General features: G+C 35.9%; 1 protein-coding gene across 3 annotated transcripts in view; it reads left to right on the forward strand.

Moving 5' to 3' along the window:
• Positions 1–13,434, forward strand: part of STPG2 (sperm tail PG-rich repeat containing 2) — a 667,306-nt gene that overhangs the window by 116,667 nt on the left and 537,205 nt on the right. For 2 of the 3 annotated variants that reach the window (XM_054253130.2, XM_054253131.2), the window contains 2 exons: positions 7,439–7,546; positions 10,959–11,129. In XM_054253130.2, the coding sequence (XP_054109105.1) occupies positions 7,439–7,546; positions 10,959–11,129 (279 nt within the window). The remainder of the gene's footprint in view (positions 1–7,438; positions 7,547–10,958; positions 11,130–13,434) is intronic. The other variant, XM_035293288.3, reaches the window with a different exon arrangement.

Here is a 13,434-nt window from a genome sequence, read left to right on the forward strand (position 1 = left end):
ACACTGTTGGTGGGAGTGTAAACTAGTTCAACCATTGTGGAAGACAGTGTGGCGCTTCCTCGAGGACGTAGAAATAGAAATTCCTTTTGATCCAGCAATCCAATTACTGGGTATATACCCAAAGTATTATAAATCATTGTATTATAAAGACACATACACACATATGTTCATAGGTGCACTGTTTACAATACCAAAGACCTGGAACCAACACAAATTCCCATCAGCAGTAGACTGGACAGGGAAAATGTGGCACATATACACCATAGAATAGTATGCAGCCATAAAAAGTGATGAGTTTGTGTCGTTTGTAGGGACATGGATGAATCTGGAAATCATAATTTTCAGCAAACTGACACAAGAATAGAAAATCAAACACCACATGTTCTCACTTATAGGCAGGTGATGAACAATGAGAACACATGGATATGGGGATGTGGAGCATCACACACGGGGGTCTGTTGCGGGGTGCCAAGAGAGGGACAGTGGCAGTGTGGGGATGTTGGGGAGGAATAACATGGGGAGAAATGCCAGATGTCGGTGATGGGGGGATGGAGGCAGCAAACCACATTGCCATGTGTGTACCTATGCAACAATACTGCGTGATCTGCACATGAACCCCAGAACCTAAAGTACAATTAAAAAAAATGATATAACCTCTGAAAACTTGTATAATATATAAGCAGAAGAAAAGAAATACCAGAACAGGGTAGAACTAAATGAAATTGAAACAACAACAACAACAAAAAAACAATACAAAAGATAAATGAAACATAAAGCTGGTTATTTGAAAAGATAAATAAAGTTAATAGGCAATTAATGAGATTAATGAAGAAATGAAGATAGAAGATCCAAATAAGCTCAATTAGAAATGAAACAGGAACTATTACAACTGATGACACAGAAATAAAAAAGATCATTCAAGGCTACTGTGAACACCTTTACTCACGTAAACTAGAAGATCTAGAGGAGATAGATAAATTCCTGGAAATAGACAACCCTTCTAGATTAAATCAGGGAGAAAGAGAAACTCTGAACAGACCAATAACAAGGAGCAAAATTGAAATGGTAATTAAAAAGCTACCAACAATTAAAAGTTTAAGACCAAATGGATTCACAGCTGAATTCTATCAGACTTTCAAAGAAGAATTGATGCCAATCCTATTGATACTATCCCACAAGATAGAGAGAGAGGGACTCCTCCATCGATCATTCTATGAAGCTGGTATCACCCTAATGCTAAAACCAGGAGGAGAAATAATAAAAAAAAAAAACTAAAGACCAATATCCCTGAGTAACCCAGATGCAAAAATCCTCACCAAAATACTAGCTAACAGAATCCAACAGCATATACAAAAGATACATCCACTATGATCAAATGGGTTTCATACCAGGGATGCAGAGATTGTTTGACATCTGCAAGTCAATAAGTGTGATATACTACATAAATAGAATTTTTAAAAATCACATGATCATCTCAATAGACACAGAAAAAGCATTTGACAATATCCAGCATTCCTTTATGATTAAAACCCTCAGGAAAATCAGCATATAAGGGACACACCTTAAGGTAATAAAAGCCATCTATGATAAACCCACAGGAAACATTATACTAAACAGGGAAAAGATGAAAGCATTCCCCCTGAGAACTGGAACAAGAACAGGATGCCCACTTTCATCACCTCTACTCAATATAGTACTGGAAGTCCTAGCCAGAGCAGTCAGACCAGAGAAAGAAATAAAGGGTATCCAAATTGGTAAAGAAGAAGTCAGACTATCACTATTTGCTGATAACATTATCATACACCTAGAAAACCCTAAAAATTCATCCAAAAAGCTCATAGAACTGGTAAATGAAATCAGCCAAGTTTCAGGATACAAAATTCATGTACACAGATCAGTAGGTCTGCTGTACACCAACAGTGATTAAGCTGAGCATCAAATCAATAATTCAACCCTTTTACAATAGCTTCAACCCCCCCCCCCAAACAAAAGGTATATACTTAACCAAGGAAGTGAAAACATCTACAAGGAAAACTACAGAACACTGCTGAAAGAAATCATAGATGACACAACCAAATGGAAATACATCTCGTGCTCATGGATGGGTAGAATATTGTAAGAATAACCATATTGCCAAAGCAATCTATAGATTTAATGCAATTCTCATTAAAATACCACCATCATTCTTCACAGAACTAGGAAAAACAATTCTAAAATTCAACACATCAAACCAAAAATAGCCCACATAGCCAAAACAAGACTAAGCAAAAAGAACAAACATGGAGGCATCACATTACTTGACGTCAAATTATACTACAAGGCTATAGTCAGCAAAACAGCATGACACTGATATAGAAATAGGCACATAGACCAGTGGAACAGAATAGAGAACTCAGAAATAAACCCGAATACTTATAGTCAACTGAACTTTGATAAAGCAAACAAAACATAATGTGGGGAAAGGACACTCTATTCAACAAATAATGCTGGGATAATTGGCAAGCCACATGTGAGTGAATGAAACTAGATCCTCATCTCTCCCCATATACAAAAATCAGCTCAAAATATATCAAAGACTTAAATCTATGACCTGAAACCATGAAAATTTTAGAAGATAACATTGGAAAACTCTCCTAGACATTTGCCTAGGCAAAGACTTTATGACCAACAACCAAATAGCAAACACAACAGAAACAAAGGTAAATAGATGGGACTTAATTAAACTAAAAAGCTTCTGCACAGCAAAAGTAATAATCAGCAGGGAAGACAGACAACTCATAGAGTGGGAGAAAATCTTCATGATCTCTACATCTGAGAAAGGATTAATATTCAGAATTTATAAGGAACTCTAATCAGCAAGAAAAAAACAAACAGTTTCATCAAAAACTGGGCAAAGGGCATGAAAAGACAGTTCTCCAAAGAAGATAAACAAATGGCCAAGAAACATGAAAAAATGCTGAGCATCACTAATTGTCACGGAAATGCAAATCAAAATCACAATGTGACACCACCTTACTCTTGCAAGAATAGCCATAATAAAAAATAAAAAAAATGTTAGATATTGTCATGGATGTTGTGTAAAGGGAACAGTTTTCCACTGTTGTTGGGAATGTAAACTAATACAACCACTATGGAAAACAGTGTGGAGACTACTTTAAACACTAAAAGTAGATCTACCATTTGATCCAGCAGTCCCACTCCTGAGTATCTACCCAGAGGAAATAAATCAGTATACGAAAAAGATACTTGCGCATCCATGTTTATAGCAGCACAATTTGCAATTGCAAAAATATGAATGAGCCCAAATGTCCATCAATCAATGAGTAGATAAAATGTGATATATATATATATATATATATAATTTATATGTATTATGTATATATATCCATCCATCCATTCCATGGAATGCTGTTCAGCCATAAAAAGGAATGAAATAATGGCATTCACAGCCAGCTGGATGACATTGGAGATCATTATTCTAAGTGAAGTAACCCAGGAATAGAAACCCAATCTCACTCATAAGTGGGAGCTAAGCTATGAGGACTCAAAAGGATAAGAATGATAAAATGGACTTTGGGGACTCGGGGAAAAGAGTGGGATGGAGGTGAGGGATAAAAGAATACACATTGGGCACAGTGTACACTGCTTGGGTGATGGGTGCTCCAAAATCTTAGAAATCACCACTAAATAACTTATTCATTTAACCAAATTACACCTGTTTTCCAAAAACATCTTGAAAGGAAAAAATGTTAGTAATAATCATTACTGACGATGGCATAGGAATAAAGTTTAAACTGTTATGTTGTTTCCCAGTTTTCCAATCCCTGCACTTAACGTGATCTAATGGAAGTTTATACGTCAGTTTTTAAAGAAAGAAAACCATTTTTTATTAGATTACAGATGAAAAGATGCCATAAACAAATAATTTTAAAACTTTGTTTCCATGGCACAATACTTCAAGATCTGGGTCTTCTTCCTTAGAATGGATGTGATTAGTAAAAGATGCTATGAAAATGCATTTTGTGCCAGGCTGTGGTTCTTTATTGTGCTTGAGAGTAATCTGTGGGGCTTGTTAAAAACAGATTCCCATACTCAACAAGATTCTGATTCGCTAGGTCTAAGATAGTAACTGGGGGGGCTATGTAATTAATTATATAATTGATATTAAGGCGGGTTGTCGGTTGGTCACAATTTGGATAAACAGGATGAACATCACAGCATTTTCCATCTTTGTCTAGGTTTGGTCTCCTCAAAGTGTTTTTCCCTTATTTATAATGTCATAAGTGGAGACCTGCTTTTTAGTGGTCAGTTCTCACAGACTTATTTTGGAGCTTATTTCTAAGTGGCTAAACCTAGCTTTTTAGAAGTGAGGACCTCATTTGATTGCTCTATGTTATTTTAGTGAAGGAAAGTTCAGTAACAGTAGGATTTTTACAAAAAAGCAGAAGAAAACAAAAAAAGTATTTCTTGAAGGATTCAAGATTTCATTTGTCCTTTTATGCAAAATAGTCTTCTTAAGTTGAAGTATATTCATTTATAATTCACATGTAATCTTTTCCCCATGATCCCTAGTAGTGATGCTTATTCAACTTTTGAAAATAGTGGAAAAGTAATTCTGGTTTGTTAGTCACTGATCATTTTGACCATGTTGGCCTATATAGCATTCTCACTTTTTGTGCTCCTTCACTTTATATGGTTTTAGTTACTTACAGTCAACCACAGTCTAAAAATATATGGAAAAATCCAGAAGTAAACAATTTGGTTTAAAATTGCATGCCATTCTGCATAGTGTGACGAAATCTCTCAACTTCTTGCTTTATCCTGCCTGGTAGGTGAAGCCCATTAGTCACTAGCAGCTGTTTTGGTTATCAGATTGACGGTTGGGATATTCCAGTGCTTGTGTTGAAAGCCATTATTTTAACTAATAATGGCTCCAAAGTGCAATAATAGTGATACTGGCAAGTTGGATATGCCGAGGAGAAGTTGTAAAGTGCTTCCTTTGGAAAAGTGAAAGTTATTGACAATAAGGAGAGAAAAAATTATATGCTGAGGTTGCTAAGATCTGTGATATGAATCTTCTATCTGAAATTGTGAACAGTATTTGTTAGAAGTGTTCTATTTTATTATTAATTATTGTTATCTATCTTTCTGTGCCTAAAATGTAAGTTAAAGTTTATCATAGATATGTATATATAGAAAAAAATAACAGTGTATATAGGCTTTTGTATTATCCTCAGTTTCAGCATTCATTGGGAGACTTGGAACGTATCCCTTGTGGATAAGGAAGGACTACTGTATAGGGAGAAGAGGGATATGGCACATCTGTGTAGTTCCAGAAAATATGATAACACTATGTATTTGAAGTTATGCTCTCCATATTTCTATATTTACTGCATATTTTGTAGGTTTATATAGCCACAGAATTGTGTAGAAGTTTCTTTTCTTCTGAACTTAACTTACTACAAGTTGATAGATAAAAATAATCTTACATATCATTGCTGAAGTGCATCTTTTCTACCAGCCAGCAAATGATGTTGTAAATCTGCTCCTTTGAGCCAAGGTGACATGCACTTTTGCGTAACTTTTTAGAATCTAATCTATTTAAAATGAAAAATACTTCTGTATTAGTTTCTTGTAAATATTTAGTTTCTACTAAATTTTTTTTCAAATTATTATCAGGTTTAAAAAATACATAGGACTTACATATTTTATTATAATTAGGAATGGCTGGCCAGGCACGGTGGCTCATGCCTGTAATCCCAGAAATCCCAGAACTTTGGGAGGCCAAGGCAGGCGGATTGCTTGAGCTCAGTTCAAGTGATCTGAGGGGAACTGAAGACCAACATGGCAAAACCCATCTCTACCAAAAATACAAAAATTGGCCAGGCCTGGTGGTGCATACCTATGGTTCCAGCTACTCAGGAGGCTGGGGTGGGAGGATTATTTGAGCACGGGAGGCAGAGGTTGCAGTGAGGTGGGATCACACCACTGCACTCTAGCCTGGGTAATGGAGTGAGATCTCATCTCAAAAAGCAAAAAACAAAAACAAAAAATAATAATTAGAATTGGCCAATACACTTATTTGGAGCCACATTATTTTCAATAGGAACCCATCATCAAATTCATAATGTAGTCAGTGAAAATGTAGGATTCAATTCATTCATCCATCCATTCTTCTTGCAAATATTAACTGAACCCTACTGTATTCCTGATACTCTTCTATACTCTAGAGATATGGCAGTAAGTAAAACAGAGAAATAAAATGACCCTGTCTTTCTGGCGCTTACAGTATAGCAGAAAATCATATTTTGGATAGTAATAAATGATAAGGTTAAAAAAGGCAGAGAAGGGGACATAAATTGTTTGGAAGTGGTGATGAAATATTAGATTAGGTGGTCTGGCAATGACTCGTTGAGAAGGTGACATTGGGTAGTGACCTGATTATAATGACGGAATAAGCTGCAGAGAACATTGGAAGCAGAGAGACTGCCAAAGGCTCATGAAGCAGATATATACCTGATCTGTTTGAGGAAGAGATGTAGCAAAGTGAATGAGGGAGAGTAGTAGGAGATGAGGTTAGAGAGGTAATGTGTGTGTGTGTGTGTGTGTGTGTGTGTGTGTGTGTGTACATATACTTCAGACCATATTACGGATTTGGTTTGTGTTCTGAGATTGGTAACCATTGGGTGGGTTTGAGAAGGGGAGTGATATAATCTGACAGATTGTGGAACAACTCTTTCACTGGCTCCTGTGTCAGTAGATTGAAGATGGATAAGGATGGAAGCATGGGACAGTTAGGGGACTTTTACAATAATTCAGGTAAGAGATGGTGATGGCTTTGATCAGAGTGGTAGTTATGGAGGTGGAGAGAAGTGGTTGGATTCGGAAGTATTATAAAGCTAGCAATAACAGGATATAATGATATAACTTCATTATACGTCAAATTTATAAGCCAATTAGTCAGTAAATCAAGGAGTAATTCTTTCAAAGAAAAATAGTTTAAGTATGTATGAAGCAGAAGATTTGAATCTACCAATTTTTTAAATATACAAGGTACTTTATCAATGGAATTAAATTATTTGATGTATACTTTTAAATAGAAGAACTAGAGAAGTCATATTTCTTTTTTCATTTTAGTATTTAATCCTGTGAAGAGCTGGATAATCTGAGCTTTATCAGTAGAGGGCAGCAAAGTTTCAGGTAGTGTGTTTTCAGGTTCAAGGGCTGTTTGCTAAGGAAATTTTTTCTTTTCTTTCTTTCTTTTTCTTTTGCTGTTCTTAAGTTGGTTCCATCTTGCCTTTTAATGAAGTGCTTTGGTAATATTATGTAGGAATTGACTTAAGAACTATGTGGCTTTGGTTCAGATATTTAGCCACCTCTTCCCTTAGGTGCTATAGATCCTATCTTAATAAAAAATGTATTTCTTTTTGTGATTTAGGGAGTACCAGGACCTGGAAAATATGACATTAAAAGTCAATTTCAGAAGACAGAAAGTATGACACAAAATGCAAGTGAGGCATCCCCTGCTTTTCTTTCTCAATCCCAGGTAATGGTCTTTAGCCATTTTCATATATAAAGTCTAATAGGCATAGTGTGAAGCCAGCAACACATTCAATGATGTTTAAAGATTATAGGAAGAAAAGTGGTATTTAAGCAAATTGGAAGTAGACATGGTCTGGGAAAAAATATTGCCAAAACGTGGGTAAAATGAAGTGAAATAAAGTTAGAAATATACAGATGAATATTTTAATAGAAACATCTATTAAACATTCTCTATTAAGCAAATTTGTATATATTAATATTCAATTCAGTTTATAATAAATATCTTCTTTAGTCTATTTTAAAATATACTTTGCCAATGAATGTGTGGAGTGTTAACATGTAAACTATATAGGCTTGACTGTGACCTTCATTAGTGATAGAACAGTTATAGAATATATTTTGCAGTAACCATTTCACATACTCCCAGGAATATACTAAGAGGACTTGAAGGTATCTAACATATTTGTAAGGTAAGACAATTATAATACTAGCAACCTTTATTATGTGGCAGTCTTGAGACCAAAGTGGTTGTGATATTTATCCACCTATGGTATGTACAGCTCTGATTATCTTATTTAACTTGGGAAGATTATTAACCTTCAGGTGACTATAGATGACTACTTTGATTTTATTGTACTTAAAAGATACCTCCTTGGAGACAAGTAGATAGATTGCAGGTATATTTGGAGATAAAATTAATATGACTTTTTAATGGGATAGATGTAATGAGAGTCTGGGAGGAATCAAGAATGAATACTAGATTTCTTGCATTGAGCAACTTAATGATACTTAAGGTACTACACGAGATGAATATGGGGAGGAGATGATATTTTCTCTGTGTATATGTGTATGTGTGCACACACCTGGGCATTCATGTGCATGTATGTTTGCCCTTGATTTTTTAAAAATACTATTTTTACAAACAAAATCTCAGATTTTATAATATTTCTTTTACTCTGATTTGTAGACCTAACTTTACATCACTTGACACCAATCACATTTTAAAATATATTTTTATTACTAGAAAAGAATATGATATCAATTTGACTTAAGGGGATAATGGAGAAAAGAATAATGGCTCTGCAGTAAAAGATAAGGAGGAGTTAAAATTAAACAGGATAACCTGCTAGGGGTAGTGTTAATGTTTATTTGAATACGAATAGATATATATTAGTGATTATGATAGAAAAAGAAATAATGCAATTAACAAAGTATATTTAGAACACAGAATTTCTGGTTTGTAGGAATAAAGGCAGATACATTTCTGAGATGCTTATTTTAGTTATTGATTTAGGAGTTGCCTGGCATTTTATCTAAATGCATTGAATAGCCTGATACCTTCAATTATTAATTTTAAATACATAAATTTCCTTTATGACAATGGCTCTTAACCCTGGATGCACATTTAAAACACCAGAGGAATTTAAATACATTCTGATACCCATGTGACAACATACCCTTTGCTCTTCCTTTCAGATATTGATTCAGTTGGTTCAGAATGGGGTCTAAATAGCAATATATATATATTTTAATTCCTCAAGTAATTCTAATGCCATGGTTGAAAATTATCATTACATAAGTATTATACTTAGCATCTAAAATAATAAGATAATATTTAGAAAAATAAATTTGAAAGTCCTTTTTGGTACTTCCGGTAATAAATTTTTATTTTGGTAGTGTTAATATTTACCTGCTTTACAAAACTCAAAAGAACATGTTGTACTATTTTTTTTGCATAAGAAAGATGGAAAAATAGGAAAACATACACATAACTACTTGGCTATATAAACACTGTGAAGATAAACCAGAAAACAATTATGTTAATTACCTACAAGTGATGGTGAGGAGGTCAAGTGCAAGCACTGTATGTTGCAGTTTATTTGTACTGGCTTGCAAGAGCCAATTGTTAAGTTTCTAGTAGTTTTGCAGGCTGGTTGACATGAGGTTGGTAGTGTGAAATTAGCCACTGCTGTGGGTATATTTACACCATGTAAATCAGCAAATGTTGTAAATTGAGACCTTTCTGTCCCAAGTGGCGCAGCATCCCTTGGGGTAGAAGGCAAACAGAGAGAGTAACACTTCTTTGACTACACTTCAAAAAATACATATTTTATCTTTTGGCAAGATTTCAATGTTTATATATTCAAAATAAATCAGTAAGAACGGGAAAAGTTAAAAAAAAATAAACTGAAAGCAAATGTAAATAAAGAAGCAGTTTTATTTTAAATGAATGTCATTAATTACACTGAAGGGAAAAAAAGAAGGAATAATCCAGGTAACCATACTATTTGACTATACTAGTCTTCAGTGGGGGCTGGGATTGGAGGGTAAGTGGGCCATGAATGTAAGAATTGGAAACAGGGCAGGTGCGGTGGCTCATGCCTGTAATCCCAGAGCTTTGGGAGGCTGAGGTGGGTGGATTACTTGAGGTCAGCAGTTTGAGACAAGCCTGGCCAACATGGCAAAAGACAGTCTCTACTAAAGATACAAAAATTAGCTGTGCATCGTGGCACGCACTTGTAATTCCAGCTACTCAGGAAGCTGAAGCACCAGAATCTTCTGAGCCTAGGAGGCAGAGGTTCTAGTGAGTTGAGATGGTGTCACTGCAGTCCAGTCTGTGGGATGGAATGAGACTCTGTCTCAGAAAAAAAAAAAAAAGAATTGGAAACAAATTCTGATTGATTTTTAGTAGGTTGGTTTATTGGGATGGTATGTGTAAAGCAATTATAAAATTATCTTAGATATATTACAAATTTGAGCAAAAAAATTGATATTCTGAGGTATGGTTTTCATTGTTAAGGAAGGTACATACAAATATGGATTGGAGGAGGTGAAAGAGGACCTTGTGGGATAGATTTGAATTGAAGGTTTTTATATGAACTCGTGATTTTTATTATTATTTTATTTTAGTTTTTTGATATAGAGTTTCGCTCTTGTTGCCCAGGCTGGAGTGCAAAGGCGAGATCTCAGCTCACTACAACCTTTGCCTTCCAGGTTTAAGTGATTATCCTGCCTCAGCCTCCCAAGTAGCTGAGATTATAGGCATGCACCACCATGTCCCACTAATTTTGCACAATAAAGATGGGAAAATAGGAAAACATACACATAATTACTTGGCTATATAAACACAACAACTATAAATCAGAAGACAATGATGTTAATTATCTGCAAGTGATCACCAACCTCAGGTGATCCACCTGCCTCAGCCTCCCAAAGTGCTGGGATTACAGGCATGAGCCGCCACCACACCTGGCCGTGAACTCATTATTTTTAATGTATATTTATATGTATGAGTATATGCATATATATGTGCACATGTAAATGTAAATATGTTCCTCTGTTTATGTATATGGGTATATATGTATGTATTTGTTTCTGTCTCTCTCTCTCATTCTCTGTGTATGTGTATGTCCTAGTTCTGTCTGCTAAATGAACCAAGAAGCAAAGATATCCCAGTAGCAAAGGGCACATCTAGTGCCCAGAACTTGGTATCCAATTCTATCCTACTGAAAGAAAAAGCATTCCTCAGAGAAGTAACTGATTGTAGGATAGATGGAAGAGGAAAGTGTAACACCTTATGTCAGAAAGTAAGTTCTAAATGAAATGATGAGAGCATATCATAGTGAGGGAATGCGTTCTCTTTCTGGGTCCACAAGGGGGCGTAGTTTTAAGGGCAAGAACTTCCAGCAAGATGCCCCATTCCCATCTCTCTCCATCAGGGAGATTTAATGGTTTATGTGTAAATTTTGCGGGTGTGGGAAGAAACTAAGGGTCAGTCACTCCAGTGGAAGTTTAAAGGAACTCCTTTCATTGGCCAGAGGAACTTGGGGAGGTGGGAATTTCTCCCAGGATAAATTCCCCTGCTCCTTTACCCACACTGGATTTCCAGCTCTTTGGAATTCCCTCCCACATAGTGGGAGCTCTCTTTCTCCTCCTGGTTTTCCCCTCTGGGATCCTCTTCCACTCAGTGTGGAAGCTGTCTTTCCTCTCCTGGATTCCATCTTTCTGGATTCTCTCACACAGTGTGAGGGGAGTTTTCCTTCTCTGGTTTTCTTCCTCTGGGAACCCTTCTCACTCAGTGTGAGAGCAGCTTTTCTTTCTCTCATTCAGTGTGAGAGCTAGCTGTTTCTATCTCTCTTTCTTTTTCTCTCTCTGCCTAAATAAATCACTTTTCTGTAACACTTTTGGGGTCTGGTATTTATTTCATGAGTGTACTGCACTGTGGTCCACTCTCTCAGAGTGATAGACCAAGAACCTGGAGAAACATACTCTCAGGGAAGCGGAGGGCTCCCCTGAACCCCTGAACCCCAACAATAGGGACATAGGAAACAACATGAAGGGCCCCCAACTGGTTCAATAATGAATTATAAATCATTAATGTTGGCATTCTTGAGTCAATATGGATAATAAATAAATAATTAAGTACAGTTGACTCCTGAACAATGCAGAGATTAGGGATGCCAACTCTCTATGCATTCAAAAATTTTCGTATGATTTTTGACTCCTCCCAAACTTACATTCATTTAGGCTATTGTTGACCAGAAGCCTTTCAATAACATAGTCAAGTAACACATATTTTGTATATGTGTTATGTTCTATATACTTACAATAAAGTAAGCTCAAAAAAGAAAATGTTATTAAAAATAATGAGGAAGAGAAAATATATTTACTATTTATTAAATGGAAGTAAATTACTATAAAGCTCTTGTCATTACATTCAATACACTAGGAGGACGAAGAGGAAGGGTTGGTTTTGCTATCTCAGGTGTGGCAGAGACTGAAGAAAATTATAAGAGATCTCATATTGTTCAAACCCATTTGTTCAAGAATCAATTATAGATAGGTAAGTAGATAGCTTGACAATGGAATAAACAATTGAAGGAAGATCACTTGCTTACAGTAGAATGCTAAGTACTTACTATAAATATAGAGGCAGTATTGAATTTGATCAAAATTAAAATACCAGTGAAGACCAGCAGATAGACATCATATCTCCAGATATGATATCCTGGGAGAGCCACGCTCCACCTACCTAGTAGTCTGTCCAGAAATGCATAACCTGGATATAATTATGAGGAAATATCAGATAAACATCAAGTAAGTAAGGTTCTATTATACAAAAGGGTATTTTTCCCCAAATGTTAAAATCATGAAACACAGACCAGGCGTGGTGGCTCCTGCATGTAATCCCAGCACTTTGGGAGGCTGAAGCAGATGGATCACCCGAGGTCAGGAGTTTGAAACCAGCCTAGCTAACGTAGCAAAACCCCATCTCTACTAAAAATACAAAATTAGCTGGGCGTGGTGGTACATGCCTGTAATCCCAGCTACTTGGGAGGCTGAGGCAGGAGAATCACTTGAACCTGGGAGGTGGAAGTTGCAGTCAGCGAAGATTGTGCCACTGTACTCCAGCCTGGACAACAAGAGCAAAACTCTGTCTCAAAAAAAAAAAAAAAAAGAAAAAAACATCATGAAACACAAAGGAAGGCTGTGGAAAGGAGATGAAAGAGACATGATGACTAAAGCAATATCTGACTCTAAAGTACATTATGTACTGAAGGGAAGAAATGCAATAGAGACCTTGTTAGATTAGCTGACAAATTTGGAATATGAATCCTAGATTACATGAAAGCATTGGATCACTGATGCATTTACTGAAGTTGATAACTGTACTGTGGATATGTAAGAAAATATCTGCATTGTTCTGTAAACACATACTGAAGTATTTATGGGTAAAGAGCCATAACATATGTAACTTTTAAATTATATGTGTGTGTGTGTGTGTGTGTGTGTGTGTATGTGTGTGTATAGAGTAAGAGAGAGAGGAAGAGAAGGACAAACAGACAAAACAGAGATAGAGTTGGCAAAGAAAAAAAGGAAAATGAGGTAACA

The sequence above is a fragment of the Callithrix jacchus genome, chromosome 3 (genome assembly GCF_049354715.1).
Source record: "Callithrix jacchus isolate 240 chromosome 3, calJac240_pri, whole genome shotgun sequence".
Lineage (NCBI taxonomy): Eukaryota > Metazoa > Chordata > Mammalia > Primates > Cebidae > Callithrix > Callithrix jacchus.